The 18,612-nt window shown below is 37.5% G+C and overlaps 1 protein-coding gene across 7 annotated transcripts; it reads right to left on the bottom strand.

The window, feature by feature from the left end:
• Positions 1–4,558: 4,558 nt before the first annotated feature.
• On the bottom strand, positions 4,559–18,602 carry Dop (microtubule-associated serine/threonine (MAST) protein kinase dop). Of its 7 annotated transcripts, none has more exons than XM_077399182.1 (22): positions 17,725–18,602; positions 15,815–16,033; positions 15,609–15,688; positions 15,425–15,527; positions 15,015–15,096; positions 14,582–14,684; positions 14,271–14,494; positions 14,056–14,131; positions 13,742–13,972; positions 13,284–13,515; positions 12,862–13,208; positions 12,604–12,776; positions 12,440–12,510; positions 12,133–12,360; positions 11,797–12,024; positions 11,053–11,638; positions 10,021–10,205; positions 9,560–9,780; positions 8,259–8,591; positions 7,920–7,985; positions 7,109–7,598; positions 4,559–6,301 (listed from the first exon to the last, which is right to left on the bottom strand). In XM_077399182.1, the coding sequence occupies exons 2-22, from the start codon at positions 15,990–15,992 to the stop codon at positions 5,424–5,426; spliced, it is 5,115 nt and encodes a 1,704-aa protein (XP_077255308.1). In that variant the 5' UTR covers positions 15,993–16,033; positions 17,725–18,602; the 3' UTR covers positions 4,559–5,423. The 7 variants fall into 7 exon arrangements, with proteins under 7 accessions (XP_077255308.1, XP_077255304.1, XP_077255305.1 ...); XM_077399178.1 differs by having other exon boundaries at positions 18,174–18,602; XM_077399179.1 differs by having other exon boundaries at positions 11,083–11,638; positions 18,174–18,601.
• Between the last annotated feature and the right edge of the window lie 10 nt (positions 18,603–18,612).

Here is an 18,612-nt window from a genome sequence, read left to right as displayed (position 1 = left end):
TTTTTAATGCTCCTAGGCTGTTTCCGTCATCATACGAGATCGTGACGTCAGAGGTGAAAAATGACACGCTGAGAATTCTTGCGTACCATTTCTAAATAAAAAGATATTTGAATAAAATAACTAAACACTACAGATCATTTCAGCATACTTCAAAAATACTTCGAGAACTATCCTTTTCCCTTGACAGTTAATAAACAGCCGTAAAATGAATACAAAGCTAGGCTAGTTATATAAGCCTTCGTATTACATTCATTTTACAACTTTATTACTAGTTTAATTACTAGTAGTTTACTAGTTTACTAGTTTATTACTAGTTACTTTTTTACTAATTTATTAACTATTAAGGAAAAGCAAGATAGTTCTCAAAGCATTTTTAAAGTATGCTGATCGAAGTAATCTAAAGTGTTTGATGCAAATTTCTTTTTACGACCTCACATGATGGCGAAAAGAGCCCAGGAGTCTTAAATATAATCAGTGAATTGTTTGCTGAAACCGAACAGAAAATCTTGTATCTCTCATATTGTAACCATTTAAATGGAATACATCATTTAAATAGTTGCAAAAAGGCAGATTCTGCTTGTCAGTTTTTGCGGTTAATCTGCCATTATATTCTGTTAGCAGATTCTGTTATATTTTTGCTTGCTGGTCTTCTATCGACAAAATTTGTAGCAAACATTTTCAAAATTTATTCTTGATTTGGCTATCTCGGTAATATATATATATATATATATATATATATATATATATATATATATATATATATAACGTGTAAAATAGGTGAATAAATTAAACAATAGCAGGTTCGAGACGATAAATCATTGGCATTTATACAAATTCGAATCTTACAATCACACTTTAGTACAATCTGTCCGCTTGCTCTCGACGACAATACAAACAGAAAACATATGCGCGCAAATGTAGCCGGCGTTTCTTCCACCGCCGAGCTGCCAAACGCAAGCAAACGCAGGAAGATAATCGAGCAATTTCTCTAAATAAAGACTGCAAATGTGTAAAGAAGGTAAAGAGAAGAAAGAAGTAACACTTCGGACAATGCACTCGCTCGCTCTAGCGCTTCCTTCTCGCCGTCCATGGTCCATCGCAACGGGCGTAGATAGAAGCTAACGGAACGATCCCGAGGAGCTCCCAATGCGAAGGTACGCGAAAGCGAGTCCGCGATCTCGTTACCTGTTCAAGTCATATTTGAAATAAAACTGTAAAATCGTTAGCATTATCCCGCGAATGTTGCGATTATCAGCGTCGGAATTATCCGTGATTCCCGACGAAGCGGCCACAGACTCGATTTTCCGCGCGTCACAATTCATTCGAAGAGAATTTCGCGACGGATTACAAATTAAACTTGCATGCACCATCGCATATACGCGCATTTGCAACGAAATCGCTCGTTCCGTTCGCAAGGATCTGTACCGACACGTTCCATCCTTAATCTCTACGATTGGCTTTTACGAGAAGGAATTCACATACAATATTAAAAGTCGAAGTCACTCTCTTCTTCACCTTATCTCATAGCGATTAGCGGTGTCGCTTACATATCTAAGCGTAACGATAATGAAAATGAAACCCCTCCTGTGCCTCTCCCCTTTCTACGCAAATCAAACGAAAACAACAATAATGCTGCGTTTTATGATATATATAATAACATATACACGCTATATAACTACGACAGCCTATGTGAACTATATCAGCTACTCCGCACTATACGCGAGACTTACGCGGAAACATCCAGCATTTCCTTCATAGTCTTTAGGACTTAATTTCTCAATTATAATTTATCGCGTCGTCCCGAAAGAATCGCCTAAATCGCCTTCATTACATTACGGGGACAATAAAATTATTTATTTAAATCGAATAAATATTTCCACCCTTAAATTTGTAGCGACGCGTCAATTAGTCATGACCCCCCTCCCCTTTCTCCTTGACATACACATTAACAAATCATGTAAAATCCAGAAAGAAACATTAATTATATTACATAAAAATTAACAATTTTTCAAACACGGTGAATTTGCAATAAACGGAAATGACCCGATCAACAGTGAATTAAAAGAAATGTTTAACAATATAAAATAATAATTTCACTGGGATTTACGAATCGTCAACTTCGAGGTCAAGAAAGAAAATTCTCGTTCCGCTTATTTCTCTTATCGTAATACATAATATGGCTCGCACGGTGTATTCAGGAAACTTAGTTGCTTCGTAAATCGCGAAAGCTTACGATAATAATTTTAAGTATTAGCTAGACACATAACGGACATCAACGTGTTAATATCAGTGATTCAGTAACGTGTACAATGTGCAAAAATGTACAAACAAGACGGAGACGCGAAATCTTATATGTATAATGAGAACCATGCACGACGCCGCAACGTTCGCGAACGTGCACAAACTAATTAAAGTTAGCATCACTTCTCGTTTAGCTTAATGTTAACTGTCGCTCTAGCGCGTAGTTACGCCGTAGTGGCTTCATCAACTCGATTCGTACCGTTATCGTGAAAAATGAAACACAAGGAGATTCGTTGAATATATTGAATAAGCCGATCTCGAAATATACAAAATGGGAAAGAGAAATTGTGAAATTGCGCGATTTCATTTTATAACAGAATTAAAGATTTAAATACATAAATAGCAAACGCGAAACTTGAACATACAAGCACATATACGTATACATCAAATTATGAAAATTTAGAAATAATTTCAACAATAGAAAACAAATATCACGAATCCCGCGCTTGAGAGTCGTTCGCGCTCTTCAAGATTCTACGAATTACCCAGCTTAAAGTGTTGCTCAACACGCGAGCACAAATTTTACTTTAAACATCCTTACATCTAGAAGCTTAATTTTATTTCGCGTGGTAAATTATCGTATCGCATTTTATTCAACTAATGAGCAACATGGACATTTAGAGTAAACTTTATCGCTATGAGCAGTGTTACGTGATGTGGGCGCTAACATTCGTATAACTGGACGGGCTACGGAGTAAAATGGCATTATCTCAGGCCAAATTAAGCCGCCTTCAAATTCTACGACAATAATCGGACTCTTCTTAAAGTATCAAATTCACTCTATTAATAAATAGAATTTGTGATGCCGTTAATCGTTAGTGACAATCATTAATAGAATCTATTAATATCTATTAATCATTAATATCTATCAGTCATCAATATCTATTAATAATTAGTATTATTAATATCTATCAATCTATTAATTAATTATAATTTATTTATTATTAATCACTAATCAATGTATCGCCATTAATACGCCAACAATATAATCTTAATAATAATTTATTATTATTGATAAAATCTGCGATAAACATAAATTCATATTAATCATATAACTCATTAGAAAATCTGACAATTTCACGAATGTTAGCGCGCGTTATTATTATATTCGTGAAATAAACGATTAATTCTTAGCTAATTGGACACTATCGTGCTGACGAAGTTACGACAAAGTTACAAGTATCAAATCGCCGTGTAGTATGAACGAGTTGTACATACCTATAGCAGAGATAAAGCTTGTTTATTAGCAAAGATCTGAAGCATACTTCCATTTATCGACTTTTCGTTGATGTAACAACGAGCAAAAATGAATTCGAAGATTAATCAATTACAAAAAAAGTATGCTGGCGCTAAATATTTCAGTGATAATGCTCTATCAACTAAAATGTATTGCGACTAATGTACAGTATTATATGTACGATAAATTAATAAAGAGTGACTAATACTAAAATTTCAGTGCATTGCGGTGCACATCGAGCTCCAATCTCTCAGATATCTGCTGTCTCTGTAATTTACAAGTATGCAAGATGCTTCCGCGACGATAAGCATTTGATTTTGCTGTGTCAGTATCTATATTGCGTGTATATACTTTTTGACCACTATAGGAAAAGTATTGATTAAGCAGTGACAAGATACCTGAGTTATGAAAATGTATGAGCACCAATTGTATCTCTTCATCTCGCGACGACACAAGTACTCATGGAGAAAAAAAATTAAGAAACAAAATAGTTTTCTCTTTTGCGTACATGTAATTGAATATGCTAGATAAAAGAAAAATATCTGGTCGAGTAAAGAAGTATAGATATTTTGTTTGCATTCAGTGCAATCAACTACAGTACAATCAACGAACAAAATGTATTGAATAATTTAGATGAAAATCGCGTTTAGTTTCTTAATTTTTTGTCACAATTATATTACTGCGTTGTAATTTCACAATTGTACGTAACGGAATCATCTTGTATATTACATAAACCATCGCAACAAAATAGTATCATAGATTCTCTTTGCTTTTTTCCACCCTTTCTTCAAAAATAAATACCCTATAAAACTATTTCGCGTACATGGGGTATTGTATGCGAGCCATTGAATACTATATTGATATTTTGTGTGTGTGTGTGTGTGTGTGTGTGTGTGTGTGTGTGTGTGTGTGTGTGTGTGTGTGTGTGTGTGTGGGGGGGTGGGTGGGTGGGTGGGGGTGTGGGTGTGTGTGTGTGTGGGGGGGGGTGGGTGTGTGTGTGTGTGTGTGTGTGTGTGTGTGTGTGTGTGTGTGTGTGTGTGTGTGTGTGTGTGTGTGTGTGTGTGTGTGTGTGTGTGTGTGTGTGTGTGTGTGTGTGTGTGTGTGTGTGTGTGTGTGTGTGTGTGTGTGTGTGTGTGGGTGTGTGTGTGGGTGTGTGTGGGGGTGTGTGTGTGTGTGTGTGTGTGTGTGTGTGTGTGTGTGTGTGTGTGTGTGTGTGTGTGTGTGTGTGTGTGTGTGTGTGTGTGTGTGTGTGTGTGTGTGTGTGCGCGCGCGCGCGCGCGCGCGTGCGTACGTGTGCATACGTGCTAATATTATTTAGATATAAATGTAAATGAGATCGTGTAAATACTGTGTAGCCCGAAGCATAAAATCACTCCAATCATCTCACTGTTAGAGCAACTTTAATATTTTGTGATTTTCGAGTTAGTAACTTTGAGTTTTTGCGTTTTGACAGTTAAAATAATCTATTTTTCATCTGTGTAAATTCGTTTGAAGGTTTGCAGTACGTCTTGTACATGACAAACATTATATTTTACGGAAATAGATTAAAACCTTTTTCTCGGAAATATATATAAGTATCTTGATCGCTTTCAGGTATTAATTTGACGGAAGCCTATAAGTTTGAATATAGAAGTTCCATAAAGCTATATAAATTCAAAATCTGTGATCCTTTCTCCTTTTTCCCTTTTTTTCTTTCTTTTCTTTTTGATTAGTCTCTTGTCTCTCATATGGATCGTCAGCATTCTATTCGAGAAAGTTATTTGAATTCTGGAAGGGGCAACTTTTTCCTTATTTCACGTTTGATTAACACACAGGTAATTCAAAACCCTCCGTATAGAGGAAACCGATGCCGCCTCAAGAATTTACTTAAAAAGCACGAAATTAATTAGTTCTTCTTATCTCTCCCCAACCCTGCATTGCCCTCGTGCATGCCTGAATGGACGCCGTCGCCGGAGTCAAACTTGTGTTTTTTTGATGTCTTTTTAATCTCTTGGTGAGCTTCCACATTACCCTTGCTGGTGTTTTTCTGCTCGGCGACAAGCGCTTTGTACAACGTCGACGCCACGACAGATCTCTCGCCGGTTTGACAATGTCTCTGATCCAGATTTTTCTGTATACTTGTGACACTGATCGCTTGCTGCACACTTGCTTGCGGAACACCAACTTGAACGGCCGTATCTTCTTTCTCGTTGTGCAGCAATACTTTGCTGCCGCTGGTAGCTTGACGCTCATCGCTCTGTCCTTTTTCTGCGTTCCCGGACTGATTGTTAACGCACGTCGGCTGTTGCTTGTCGCTTTTCTCCGCGCCGATCTCCTTCGACGACGAGTAATCGTCGTTCTTGGTGCCCGTTGGCGAGTCCTTCTCCTCGGCTATTCGCGGCAATTGCGTGCTACCACAGGAATTCGACATGCCTACGTTCCCTAAATTGATAGATATACCATGAGTCAATTTGGAGTAGTCCGCTTTCTGTTCACTTTGCACTTTTTTCTCGCCTTTCGCGCTCTCGTTGGCCTCCTTGAAACTTTCGTTGGATTCGTCCGAACAGGTATCGCTGCTGTTGTGGGACGGCTGTGCAATGGTTACACGTGGTGTTACTTTGACCACAGTGTTCGCCAGCGGCGATATCGATGTCTTGTTCTCCGCCGAGCGTGGATGGAGCCGATCGGGGCTGAGCGCTCGTCGGAGCAGTGGCGAGCCCGGCTCCGCAGATTTCGGACGACCGTATCCCTTCTTCTGATTGTTCGGCGTCGATAAACATGCCCCTAGTATCACAAAATCATTAAAACATTACTCAACAATATTACAAATATTACAAAGAAATCGTTGATCTACATACATTATAAACTTTTTATTAATATTTTGACTTAATTATAATATATTTTCGAAACTTTCATATAGCTGACGACTTTATTTTTCATTTAAGGAGAATGCAGGCGAAAACAAAACTATTACTTATGTTTTTCTTCTTCATCACTGAGTTAATATATTTGATTCTTCTGTTTTATACTTTTTCTCATAATTAGCTACATTTTGACTACTTGATGTTTTTCTCCTAAATAAGTTTTCTTTTTGAATTTTAATAACGCTTGGAAAAAAAATGATTTTGTAACTGCTCGTAACTTGTGATAAAATTAAAATTTCTTAAAATTTCACAATTAAATCACAGTCTAAGCTCTTCTAAGGATAAAAAAAATTATAAAAATCGGTAAAATACTTCTCAAGAGAAAGAAACAAAGATCAGAAGACATGATGTTAGTAAAGTACTTCAAAGAAAAAATCTTGATGCTATTTGGCTTCCTTTACAATGATTTATTTTATAATTTATAAATTATTTATTTCATCTTTCTCCGTTTGTTTTTCAATCAAGACTACCGATAAAAAATGCTATCAGGTGACCAAATAAAAACTTAAATATTTAGTTATTTTTGTATTTATCGTTTATTCGCTTATTTATTTTACTTTTACTCTGATTGCCACGATTTTCGGAGAAACGCAAAAGCGTAATTTGCATACGTAATCGCTGCGACAATCAAAATGTTAAGTTATATAATTGCATCTTTTTTTTATACCTGGACTATACGATTGCGTAGTGTTAGAACTACCGGGTTGATGGCCCGTGGGAAATGCCAGGGGGCTTGGGCTTCTCGTCGGACTGGCGGGGATCGGTGACGGACTCGGTGTCCTAGCCAACGGCGACAGCGGTATGTGGCCCACGGACTTTCTGCGATTCGGCGAATGGATGTTCTTCGCGGCCGTATGCAGCTTGTGCTTGAGACCGTGAAGAGTGCTCGGCCGCTGATAATGCGATTGGTTCGAGATGCCCGACAAATTGCCCGCGGACGTATTCGAACCCGGGGACGAGGAGTTCGGACTCGAGCACGAACTCGAGTTCCCGGCAGAATGATAAGAGTCTGTGCTGGCGCGATTCGTCGGCGGTGACGGGCTGCAGACAGATTTTGAACACGCCGTGAAATACGGTGACGCCTCTTGCGAACGCGTAAACGACTGAAACGATCGGCTAGGCGTGACCATCGAGGGCGAGCAAATTCCCGCGGCCATCTGCAAAATTATTGACAAAATTCATCAGTGCGAAAGTACGAGTACTCTTTTGTTCATGGAACATCTCGTTTTGTGAAACGAGTCAATCCGATATAATAGGACAACTTTATGTATTGTTAACAACTGGCAATCGTGGGTGTTGTATAAAGATTCTTGAACGCAATAATTATTTGCAGAGTGTGGAATAGCATTCAAAAGCCGTGTAATCGCATAAGAAATACGCATAAGAAATACAATGTTGTCAACAGAACGGCGCAGCGAACAGAAACGACATCGATGGAGATCGACGGGAAAGATGAGCGAATGTATAAGAAATCATACCATAAGTGGAGGTTTGCTGTCGCTGGACAAAATGGGTGCTGACAATGGACAACTGATAGTTAACGGCTGCAAAAGAAAATGCACTTAACGTAATCAGTGTATAATCGCGTATATACTGGTGCTTTAAAGTTTCTTCAGTTCTTTTTTTTTTCTTTGCAATAGCGTGTAAAAGAATGACGTAATTCTTCTGCACGTCTCGCTGTGCAAAATTGACAAATCAACATTAGATGCATCGCACAACGGGACATAGTAATCTAGTATAGAGTACAGTTGAAGTATACAGATGTCACGAAATACATAATTCATAGTCAATGGTACAAGCAAAATTTCCCAGTGTACCTGCTGCATCTCTACGCTCGCCCGTTTGGAACTTATTCTTTTAAAAAGGGACGTCTTCCGCTTCTTGTCTGAGTGATCCCGCTTTTGCTTCCGTTGCTTGTGCAGCGTCCGGCGCGCCAGTTTACTCTGCGCAAGATCACGCCTCCTACCGCCAGTCTTGATGCTGGTATTCTCCAGTGGTGTGCTGCGTAACGTTACGTGATCACCGCCACTTAGCATCAGCTGCAAGACCTGGGTGTGATACAGGCCCTGCACCGGCTCGCCGTTTATGTGCGTTATCAGGTCGCCGGGTCTTAAACCAGCTTCAAATGCAGGACTGGATTGTTCAACCTCCTATAGAAAGTGATTTATATAAAATTAAATTAGGAATTATTAGGAATTAAATATTGGAATTAAATATTTTAGAGAAAAGAAGCAAAGTTGTTTCTCGACAGAGTGAAATAAAACACGCAAAATTTGAAGATGAAGCGCAAGGTAATAAGTAAAAATAGAACACAGAATTTAAAATGTTATATATCACAACTAGGGATGGCAAGTTCAATGTGCACTTAAAAATCCGAGTTAAATTCAATATTTAAGTTTCATTTTTTAAGATTCGAGCTACGAGTATATTGTACTTGCAAAGTATTTGATTCCAACTAATTAATTTCAAATTTTAAAAAATGTACCTGCAGGATTCGAAATATACGTACAAGTAGTTTCTGTTGTAAAGAATCGAGTCTTTTACAAATAGTACTCGAATGGAATTGTTAGTTTAAAGAATGTAATGTATAAAAATTTAACACTTGTTTTTCGAGGTACTTATAAAAGGTTCAAACCCATTACATCCAGATTCGAGTCTCCTTGAAAGTATTACTTTTATTTTTCGAAGTAATCATAGAGAATTTGAAATTATGCCAACAGATTCGAATCTATTTGTAAGGTACTTCATCAAATTACTAATTATAACGTATAATAAGAATTAAATATGACAGATATAGAAATGAATAGAACGGAGTACGAAATAGAGTGTATGCTATAATAATAATAGCACTCGGATAACAGATAAAAATTAATATGGAATAAAAAATAAAAATAATTAACAAATTCAGAAGTATGTTGAAAAGGAACAATGCGAAGCTGACAACATCTTTAAATAAGGAATTCTAAAAGTGAGATATAATGAGAGAATTTCCATCAAATTCAGGTAGAGACGATGATTTTAGAGTTAGTATATAAAAAATGCTGGTAGTTTGAGAGATATGCTGTGATTAGCATTCTTAGAATAATTAGAATAATTAGAGTAAGTTATTTATACGTGCCATTACTAAATGATGCATAGTGTAGAAATCACTGTCGCCGTAGTATACTCTAATGGTGTGTACGGTAAAGCCAAAGCCGCATGGTCCTCGACGAATGATAATGGGCGGTTTCAGACTAGTCACAAGAGGACTCAGCTCGCGGCAGGGAGAAGTATCCCTTGAAGACGCGGTCGACGATCCACCAGGCGACTCGATAGGTTGAACATTCAGCGGCGCGTCATCTAAAGATACATATTTCAAATGAGAAATAAACGAATTTTAAACCACTTCATTAAAGAGCAAAAATGCTATCCGATCCAGACATAGCGCGTAAAACTTGCAACAAGCTTCTGCCTTTACAAGTCTCACTTTCAGCTGGTCAATCGGTTACTAGAGGAGAAGAAACATGCAAGTGCAAGTGCAGTTCAGCCTCTATGTTAAAGACTGTTTTTCTCGATTCTATATTCTTGAGAAATACATACAGGCAAAGTCGCTGGTCGGGATCACTAACGACAATCCACTGGTCGAGGCCGATTTTATGACGGATCGAGATTTCTGCCGGGCGGATGGTAACACAGATATGGCGCTGAAAGACTCGAAGGAGTCAGTGCTGGAATTGTGCTTGCTCTCCTCCACTGCATCTTTATTTGCCGCTGCAAGGTCCAATCTAAAAAATTACGATTTTATAAATACCGAATACTTCATTATCTAATCATTAAATGTATCATAGATATCAAAAATGCAAATGACTATGTCTATGTAAATTACTATGTAAATTACATATCAGTGTTATAAAATAAGAATTGTAAAGTAAAATACACAACTTAAAGTGTTAAATTAATATATATAGAAGTTAGAAATATATACAAGAGTTAGAGTATAAGAAATATACAAGAGTTAAAAAAATTAAACTTGAAAAAAATAATTATATTAGTGTGAGATTGTGGAAGATCTAATCTTACAAAAAAATTACAGTTTTATAATTCAGCACAATTATTTAATTATAAAATGAATTTTAGATGTACCTATTAAATGCAAATGGCTGTCGGTTACTATATAAATTACACATCAATGTTATAAAATAAAAACTATAAAGTAAAGTGCATAAATTAATATAGAAATTAGAAGCGTATACGTGTGAGAGTTGAGAAATTAAACTAAAAAGAAAAAAGAGAAATATAATTATATTACTGTGAGGATGTGTGTGGAAGATCTGATCTAAGAGTAAAAATATTAGATTTTATAATTATTAGATACGATTGTGATAAAATGAATTAGAGATTTATTAAATGTACACATGACAGTACGTTGATTATTAGACAAGATACACGTTAATATTGTAAAATAAAAACTATAATAGTATTCTCTAATTAATTATATATTATTTGTATATAAACTCAAATTATACAAAAATTGGAAATGTATATGAGAGTTAAGAGTAAAAACTAATTGTAAGTTAAAAAGAGAAAAGAGAGAAAATTGTGTTGTTGCGAGGATGTGAATGAATGACTCACATGTGTTCATCATCAACGGATATACTGAACCTGGGCAGCTTGTCACGGGAATGCGTGTGCCGCTTTCTCTGGATCTGAGGACTAATGTCATCGGACTCGGTTTGCGAGGAATCGGGTGTACTCAGATGAATCGACGTTCTTTCCGCCTGGGTACTCTTAACGGCTGACAGTTGCGGCTCGTTGCCCGATGAGATCGTAGCGCCGGGAGTCACGAAGGATGACGACGTAGCGTTGAGCTTGTCGATTCTGTTTTGATTCTCGGCGCAGGAACTATTATTTATTAACGAAGAGGGCGGTCGATGTTTCTCAAATAATTGTGCGGATTGTGAATCGGTCAGTTTGGATAGCGGCGCGATCGATGACGCAGTCGATCCGAGAGACAATTGCGCGAACGTGCCTTCAAGCTCAGTGCGGAACAGTTGTTTCTTGGAAGCGTCCGATTCTACGTCCGAGTTGAACTGAGGTGGGCGCGTTTGTGAAATCTTGCGCGACTGAGGCGAGTAAGAGGAGAACGATCCGAATAAGGGGGAATCATCGGTGTCGTCTGTATCATCGCCTAAATCATGATTATACCTATCCATACGAGCTGAAATATTACAAGGATAATATATTTCAATAATGGCAAATAAAATAGAAAATTATAGCACTACTATAACCATTTAGCATAGACTCTAAATATAAATATTCACAGACTGAATAAAATATTATATTATAATAGTGTATCGCAATATCTCTGATACTTACTATCAAAGTAACTTGTATCCTCATCGTTAACTAATTGTGGCACAAACTCGGCTTTCTGCCTAAGTAAGCTGTTCCAGTTTACTCCACAAAAATATGGATGCTCCTTGACCTCGTGCGACCCACCAGTTCCCAGTCGATCCCTAGGGCTCTGATGTAAAAGAACTGTTATAATGTCCTTCGCCTCAGGTTGAACAGGCCAATCATCCTCGCCTGGCCATTCGATATCATCTAGGAAATAAAATTCATTATTTATCATGCAATATACTGTTTGCGAGAGAATATTTCGACTTGTATCAAGCCAAAAGATTAGATTAGAAACGGGAAAAGAAAAATCACCGTTCACTGTGTGAGCAAATAATTCCTCGGGTGTCTCGCCAAAGAATGGAACACAGCCAATTAGAAATTCGTACAATATAATACCCATAGACCACCAGTCGACCGGTTTACCGTAACCCTGACGCAATATAACTTCTGGAGCAATGTACTCCGGTGTGCCGAACACTTGCTTGTCTGAGAATTGCCGTGTGTCTCGATCGATATAACCCTCGTAAAGATTTGTTGCCACTTGAAATTAAACGCGAACAATTATTTATTTTTTACTTCGCCCTTTTAGTTATATTACAATTAAAGCTTTCATACTTACAGGACATTATACCCATTTTACTGAGGCCGAAGTCAGTAAGCTTGATGTGTCCCAAGGCAGTGATAAGTAAACTATAAAAAAAAATAATTATTGATATTTTACTTGTGTATTTAATGTTTACTTGTGTAATACATGTTCTTCTTTTCTGCTTCATATGATCTTACTTATCGGGCTTCAAATCTCGATGTACAATGCCGTAACTGTGTAAATATTCGACAGCTAAGACAGTCTCTGCGAAATAAAATCTTGCCATGTCTGGTGGCAGTGGACCTATATTCTTTAAAAGATTCGCACAATCTCCTCCCTCTACGTATTCCATTACCAAGCACAAATGTTTCTGAAAAGGATAAGCAATTGTTAATGATTAATGATATACATCATATTATAAAATCCGCAATAAAAATGAAGCGTGACACGCATACCTTGGTTTCGAAACTACAGTACATAGAGACTACAAATGGATTATCCGTGAAGCTCATTATATCTCTTTCAGCAAACACTTGTTCCACTTGATTTCGTAGCATTAAATTATTCTTGTTGATTTTCTTCAAAGCGAATCTCTGCCGAGTGGTCTTCTCCTTGACCAAATACACAGCGCCATACGCACCATTGCTAATAAGTTTCAATACCTCGTAATCACTTTCGCACGGAATACGCTGAGATTTGTCATCGTCTTTATTTGAACTCGATGTCACTTGCAGATTACTATCGCTAGAACTCGCTGAATCCTCCAATTTATTCAAGTCTTCCTGCAACTCTACAGCAAGTTCTGCGTATGAGAAAATTAAATAATAAATTTGTTTAGAAATATATTGCGTTGATTTAGAAAATTAAAAATATATACCGGATATAGGATCTCTATTTAAGGACAGTTTTGTAATGATATATTGAGGGATATCAGCTTTTATTCCCGCATTGACTTTAGCTTGGCCTTCTGCTTGTTCAAGTAAATGATAAAATTCCTCAGGATCGAATTCCAAGCACTCTAATAGTCGAGCTGGACGCGATATAACTAATAGTAGCTTCTTTATAAGTCCTGTTAATCTTGTTGCTGCCTCTAAAGACTTATCTTTTGTCTGCAAAATAATTGCAATAATCATTATATGTCTCGACAAAAAGTCACAATTCATATACATATATATATATATACACATATATATATATATATATATATATATATATATATATATATGTATATGAATTGTGACTTTTTGTACGTATATATATAATATATATATACGTACGTATATATATATATATATATATATATATATATATATATATATATATATATATACGTACCTCCATTAACAGATGTTCCAGATTCTCGCTCATCTCGTAAAAGTATCTCGTTGTAATTAATTTTTCCTGAGATTTTTGCAAGCAGTCTCTGGCCATTTCGATTACTTGATGATGTACAAAGCGTAAAATTGGTAATGAATCTTGCGTCATATTAACCACTACCTCATATTCATCTATCTCTTTATTTTCATTAATAAAATTGGTCAGTCGTTCTTCCATCTGTTGCGTTGCCTGAAAATGTAATTATCACGGTTGACATAATCGGCTATTTTAATAAACATTCTTTGACAATAAACAAAATTAATCAATAATACCTTTGGAAATCTTTCTTTATATAAAGTGTTCATCATAACAATTTCGCTGTCAAGAACAGGTGATCGACTTGGACTGCTGCAATTGCAAAAATTAGAAATCAATATATTTGTCAGTATAATAATCGTGATTTAACATCAATCAATTAAAAACTGTTGAGTAGCAGCCGGTAAAGAAATTTTAATAGATCGCATACGCAATCGTTTATACGCAATACCTCAAACTTCGGGAACGTGGACGATGTAACGGCGATCGACGGCCTTCTTCTTCAAGGCTGAGAGACACGCTGCCCGGAATACTACATATGCTAGAACCTGGGAAACCTGGATGGGAGGAGCATGGTGTCCCGGGCTTGGAGAAATGGCAAGATAACATGCGTAGCTCGTCCTTGGTGGGAACATTTGGCAGTTGATGCAAACGTTCTTGGCTCGAATATTGTGACTAGCGGAATACAAATGACAAATTATAAATCGTGATTAGCGCGGACCGCGCGGACAGAAGGTATTCAACGCATATTAATCGATCTACCGAAACATTACTGGAACCAGGTGTTGTTCCGTAGCCACTGGACGGTAAACTAGCAACTGACCATCTTCTGCCATCGCCAGTTCCTGTAGCACCTCCGCCAATTCTTGAATGTCATAATATAATATGCGTTTAAAAATACCTCTCTTTTCAAGAATTTTATTTAAATTAATAAATCATAAAAAGACATTAAAGCATTTCTTGAAGTTTTGATGCTCGTATCACGTTAAAACTTACAAGCATTTCTTTATCATGCTTTCGCTTCTTTTCACAAACTTTGCACAGTGCAGTTTTTGTCTCACCATTTTTCTTTTCTATTTACATAACACGCGGAAGATATAGCGCTTTTTCAACGACGTCATCTTACCTCCTTGAGCAATCAGATCGGACTAATTGAAATGTCCTAGGACAAACGGTATAAATGTAAAGTAGGTACCTTTTAATTGGAGCAAAAGCAAAGTGTGGACTGGATGACATCCTAGGGCTCTCTAGAGGACTGCCTACTATCGGGACGAATGCTATATTCGGGAAACAAGCAGTAGAAAAAATTAATCTACTACATCATTGAATAATTAAATAAATCAGTAAACGATAAAAAAATCTCTCCGCTAATTATAAATGAAATTTATGCTACGATAGAATTCTTTTAAGATCTAATTTATCGAGGATACTAGGTGGCAGGATACAGAAATATTTCAATATGTTCTAAGTCTAACAAAATTAAATGCATTGTGTGTACGTTTAATTATTGTTATAAAGGCATCCCTGTATTTTCAAAAGGACTTGATGAAAAGACGTAACATTCCTAAAGATAAAGATGATTAGAAAGATATAAAAATTACATACCTGACAAAGGTGAATGGCAACGTGGTAAGGTAGGTGACGTGGTTGAAATGAGAGACTTGCGATGGACCGCTTTAGCAGCGCGACGAGAAATGTTGAAATCACGCTGGGAAAAAATGAATATTATTGCCAAATATACGCACAAATAAGTTCATATTATCATGCTTGTCGATTGAAACATACTAACCACATGAACTGACAGAGAAGGCGCCGACTTTCCTATCGCAGAATTTCTCATGCGAACTAGATTTGATAACTCTCCGCTAACTGAAATCATATAATTTTAATGTAACATGTATCGCATAACTCAACAAGATAGATTATTTAATATGAATAGTAAGAAACAACAAGGTACAGATAATGCAAATTAATATGGAAGAAAATCTTATTAACCAGGCCGAACTGCAGCTTCTTTGCTTTCCAATTTTGGTGGTACCGGACTTTTGTGCACTTCTGCTTCCACGTTATTGGCAGTTTCTTCAGCTTCGTTTTGATTGAACACAAGCACCCTAGCAGAGTTACCGTGAGACCGTAATCGCGGCCTGCTTGATCTGTTTCTTGTCTGATCCATGGTTTCGCTCGTCGGGCTTTTACTCGGTAATAGTAAGGTAACTGAAAATAAATAGACATTGTAGCCACAACAGTTACAATAATATAAGACATTTCTGATAGATATTTCAAATAGATCAGTTTGTTTTTATTATATATTTCCTGTGACTTATGTCTCTTCCTCTACAAACCTGTATAAACGTTTACTTTGAAATGTAAAAAGTACAGGAACGTACAACTAGTAGAAAGAGATCTAACAATGACATTTATATCATCGGCAACAATCTTCCGACAAAAGGAAACTTTACGAGGCACAAATGACACAAGTAGATGACTGGATATGTAATTGTATTTGCACAACTCACCTTTCGAAATGCTTAGTGTGAAAAGGAGAAGTCAAACGGATACAAAACATCCACGTGTAACCAGGGGCAACTTTCGATCCTCTGTCCTTCTCTCTCTCTCTCTCTCTCTCTCTCTCTCTCTCTCTCTCTCTCTCTCTCTCTCTCTCTCTCTCTCTCTCTCTCTCTCTCTCTCGCTCTCTCTTTCTCTCTGTTTTTCTCCCCTGTAGGGTGAAAGACCAAGTTACTGACAGTGTCCATATTACTGTCAATCAAAATTCAAATACTTTTTAAAATATGAAAAACTATATCTTATATTATTTTATTAATTTTTAATAAAATTTTTAACAAATCTAATAATTATTATAACAATAAATTGAAACTAAAAGCCAATCCACTAATTAAAAAAAAACTTTGTCTGAGAAACTCATTTTTTTGCTGAGTTACGTCCATTTTTATTAATAGAGTAGATGTAAGTAGCTGCAAAGATTATAGGCAAAATTTGAACAGTAAGTCTCACGGTAAGACATTTTTCTGATAAAATAATGTTGAAATTAAAGAAAAAAAAATATATATGGAATAAATTATTAATTTTTATAATATAATTATTCATGCCAGTGATATGTTCACTTTTTCGTGTTTCTCCTAATACTGTCAACAGTATTATGGACATCAATCACAAAATGAACATAATACTGGCATTTTGTATTCTATTATCTCAACATAAAACTATCTGGGTGAAACAAATATTTCCTCCGTTGCACCAAACTTTGATTGGCAGCAGTTGGGAATAAAAAATTTGGATAGAAAAACTGCCAATAATTTGTTTATCTGGTTGCCAGAATTTTAGCCCTTAAAGTGTATACGTTTTTTCGGTACCTTCTAAGTGTATACATGGGTCTGTAACATTCAACGCTATTTTTTCCTACTTTAAAGTATTTTAAAAGAATCTAAAAATTCATGAAACATCTGTCTACATCGTAGTTGACGATTTTATAGTCATTTTGATAAACATCGTTTATTTAATATTTTCTAACAAACTCTTGCAAGTTTTACAGTTACAAGCAGATATCACTTTGGCTCGGACGCCGTAGACCCACGTATACACTTCACGTTAAGGGTTAGGAACAATGAGATTTAGGTTACCAGTATTAGGTGCAATTGAACTTGGTCATTATTATATTAATTAAAAATTAAAAATCAATTTTATTTAAACTTTCTCATTTTATTTTTAAAGTTTACAATTGGAGTAATCAGAAGAAAATATTTTTAAAACAAAGTATCAGCGTATTGTGTATATATATATATATATATATATATATATATATATATATATATATATATATATAAAATCAAATGTTACTGAATGAACGATGTTACTGAATATATCAGTAATTCGGTCTTTCATCCTACCTTTAACCTGGGATCGACGTTCTCCAAGGAACCTTGCAAGGACACATCGCAAGCGAAACGGTCGAAGAAAACCACCACACGAAGAAGACGAGCAACGACGAGAGCGGGCCAGCCAAACACCTGAGGAGGACCCACCGTGCGGAGGAGGTGTGCGAAGGTGACAGGGGTGGCAGGAAGGTACGGGAGGAGGGAAGCACGCACGCACAACACTGCACAACACTAGGTGCACGCGACAGCGACGGCGGCGATGAACGATGGGACGCGATTACCGGCCGCCAGAGCCATCTTCTCCAGCGGCAGCAGCGGCGGTGGCGACGGCAACGGCGCCAGCGAGCCTCCCGGGGATGCGAGAGAGCGATCTTCCCACGTGCTCCCGGGAACTACAGTCCCACTTCCGCCTGTCGTCGGTGCGAGGGAGACTCAATCACGGAACACGGAACGCGACCTACCGGAGAGAGGTGACTGTGGGCCAGGGCCAGGGTGGGCTGTGCTGTGCTGTGCTGTGCTGTGCTGTGGGCTCCTGTGACTCATGACAGACGCGCGCGCCGCGCACACACCATCGCATCGCACGACGCATACACCATGCGCGGAATAGACCATGGAATAGACGTTTGCACTTTGCACAACATGCGCGCATTGCGCGCCGTCACCGTCACGCGCTCGCGCCCCCGGCGGCGAGCCTGCTTTTGAGCCTGTGTGCGCGCGCGCGCGCGCGTGCGTGTGCGTGCGTGCGTGCGTGCGTGCGTGTGTGTGTGTGTGTGTGTGTGTGTGTGTGTGTGTGTGTGTGTGTGTGTGTGTGTGTGTGTGTGTGTGTGTGTGTGTGTGTGTGTGTGTGTGTGTGTGTGTGTGTGCGCGTGCGTGCGTGCGTGCGTGCGTGTGTTTGTGTGT

The sequence above is a fragment of the Temnothorax americanus genome, unplaced genomic scaffold, assembly GCF_048541705.1.
Source record: "Temnothorax americanus isolate GAGA-0224 unplaced genomic scaffold, ASM4854170v1 Scaffold123, whole genome shotgun sequence".
In the NCBI taxonomy this organism is placed as follows: Eukaryota; Metazoa; Arthropoda; class Insecta; order Hymenoptera; family Formicidae; genus Temnothorax; species Temnothorax americanus.
Note: the sequence above shows the minus strand (reverse complement) of the source record. Positions and strands in the feature narration are given on the sequence as shown.

Excerpts from the sequence above, each read along its gene's own strand:
- Dop (XM_077399178.1), bottom strand. The coding sequence starts at position 18,324 with ATGGTCTATTCCGCGCATGGTGTATGCGTCGTGCGATGCGATGGTGTG. Across the intron at positions 13,973-14,055 it reads ATAAAGAAAGATTTCCAAAG|GCAACGCAACAGATGGAAGA; the intron begins GTATTATTGATT and ends TTACATTTTCAG. Across the intron at positions 13,209-13,283 it reads AAATAGAGATCCTATATCCG|AACTTGCTGTAGAGTTGCAG; the intron begins GTATATATTTTT and ends TCTCATACGCAG.